Source organism: Nicotiana tabacum, chromosome 20 (genome assembly GCF_000715075.1).
Source record: "Nicotiana tabacum cultivar K326 chromosome 20, ASM71507v2, whole genome shotgun sequence".
Classification (NCBI taxonomy): domain Eukaryota; kingdom Viridiplantae; phylum Streptophyta; class Magnoliopsida; order Solanales; family Solanaceae; genus Nicotiana; species Nicotiana tabacum.
Genome location: NC_134099.1, coordinates 3,419,617 through 3,421,984, shown reverse-complemented (window position 1 = coordinate 3,421,984; position 2,368 = coordinate 3,419,617). Strand labels below are relative to the sequence as shown.

The 2,368-nt window shown below is 30.9% G+C and overlaps 1 protein-coding gene across 1 annotated transcript; it reads left to right on the top strand.

Annotated features, from left to right (window-relative positions):
- The first annotated feature begins 371 nt into the window (after nt 1-371).
- On the top strand, nt 372-1,991 carry LOC107775455 (transcription factor MYB62-like). The gene is made up of 3 exons (XM_016595182.2): nt 372-589; nt 900-1,029; nt 1,340-1,991. The coding sequence occupies exons 1-3, from the start codon at nt 430-432 to the stop codon at nt 1,863-1,865; spliced, it is 816 nt and encodes a 271-aa protein (XP_016450668.1). The 5' UTR covers nt 372-429; the 3' UTR covers nt 1,866-1,991.
- Nucleotides 1,992-2,368: the final 377 nt, after the last annotated feature.

The window sequence follows — 2,368 nt, the reverse complement described above, 5'->3', positions numbered from 1 at the left end:
CTAAAAATATTCGAAACAAACAAGATTGTTATAGAGAAATTTTACTATATAGGGGCGAAGCTAAAGTATATGATACGAGTTCGAACAAATCAAGATATTTTTATTTAAACTTTATATTTATATTAAATAATTTATTAATTATATATAAATATTTAATTGCAAAATAAGCCATAAATTTTAAATCTTGATTTCAGTATTATTATTATTATTATTATTATTATTATTATTATTATTATTATTTGGGAGAAATTTACACTTTCTTTAATGGGGTCTACATACCCCTATTCATATCATATGTTTTTTCCTTTGGACACGTATATAAAATACTTTTGTCATCATCTATAAAATACCTCTTTAGGCTTTAAATTCTCTTTCACATTCACTCAAACTTAACTTGCAATTTTCTTCTACTCTCCTCTTCTATAACATATGAGCAAAAACATAGTAATTATGAGTAATAATTCCTCAAATGAAGATGATCAATTTGAGCTAAGAAGAGGTCCATGGACTCTTGAGGAAGATAATCTTCTTATTCATTATATTTCTACCAATGGTGAAGGTCGTTGGAATGCCTTAGCTAAATGTGCTGGTAATTTACACGTCTTTTTCTTTACATAATTCTTGAATTAATTAAAGTAAGAAATATTTTCACAACAAGTGGTTCTTTTTTCCCCCTAAATTGCCAACTTTAAATTACTCATTCTTATAGTTGAATGTGAAAAACATCTATTCTTCAGAACAAGAGTTTTACTATTATTTATTTTCTATATAATATTTTCGTCCTAAAATATAATATTATCGAGATAGGCAATAAAAAAATATGTGAAAATAGTATAATATTGGAAATTAAAAAATTAAAAAAGGAAAATCTTTTTTTTTATTGAAATCTTTTTTTGCAGGATTGAAGAGAACAGGAAAAAGTTGTAGACTGAGGTGGCTGAATTACTTAAAACCTGATATTAAACGTGGAAATCTCACCCCACAAGAACAACTCTTAATTCTTGAACTTCACTCTAAATGGGGAAACAGGTAAATTCATATATCCCAACTCTGTCTTCTTCGTGACTTTGATCCAGTGGTAAGAGCGCAACACGTGATGTGCAAACTAAATATGACGACTTCGAACCATACCATGGGCTAGGGACAGTGTCATGAGTTCAAACTAAGCCGCAGACAAAATCTTGATATTTAAGTAAAAACAAAAGGGTAGAAAGATAATTATTATTCATCTGAGTTTTGAACCGTGCGACACTTATTCTTGACTTTGTCAAACACATAATTCTTGATTTTCAAATGCCATAAAAAAGGGTCTTTTTATTAATCATGTTTGTGAATGTAGGTGGTCAAAAATTGCTCAACATCTACCAGGAAGAACAGATAATGAAATCAAGAACTACTGGAGAACAAGGGTGCAAAAACAAGCAAGACAACTCAAGGTTGATTGTAATAGCAAAATATTTGTTGAAGCAATCAAGAGTCTTTGGGTGCCAAGATTACTTGAAAAAATGGAACAATCTTCCTCCATTGAAAAACATAATCCTTCACTAATTACTCCCTTAATCAACAATCAAGAACCTTATGATAAGGAAAATTCAAGAATGTATTCAACAGATTCAATGAATATGTTGAAGTTGGAGCCTCATGAAATGACACAAGATTTCACTATCTACAATAATTCAGTACAAAATGAGTGTTACCATGTGGAAAGTTTAAGCCAACAGCCAGATTTTTCATCTCAAGAAATGTCAATTTCAGAGTGTGAGGTGGCAGAAGCTCATTGGTTTAGTGATGAAATGGCTGCAACATCATTATGGAACATGGATGAGTTTTGGCAATTCAGAAAGCTAGGAGATATAGACATCTAGTTAGACTTGTCCCAATTTTCAAAGTCAGAAGATGTAGTTGTAGTCCCTCTTAAAAGAAGAGGGCTAAAAAATGCTAATCATAATAATAGTATTTACTTTTGATAATGCATATGCTATAGTTTTAGTAGGTTTTAAGAGTTCTGACTATGACTTAATCTCATAAGTAGTTTTTTAGCTCTAATATACTTTTGTACAAAAAAAAATATCAAATGGGTAGTTTTTGTGTCCATATATTAAGAACTGGTGCTTTTCTTGATTTCTTGTTTAATATTTTATAGGGGTTTTGTTTTTAAATATTTTATTCTTTTTTTATTAAGAAGGGAAGCCTTGACGTAATTGGTAAAGTTGTCTCCATGTGATCAGGAGGTCATGGGTTTGAGCCGTAGAAACAGCCTCTTGCACAGAAATACAGGTAAGGTTGCGTACGATAGACTCGTGGTCCGGCCCTTCTCCGGATCCCACGCATAGTAAAAGCTTAATGCTGCCCTTCTTTTTCTATTAAA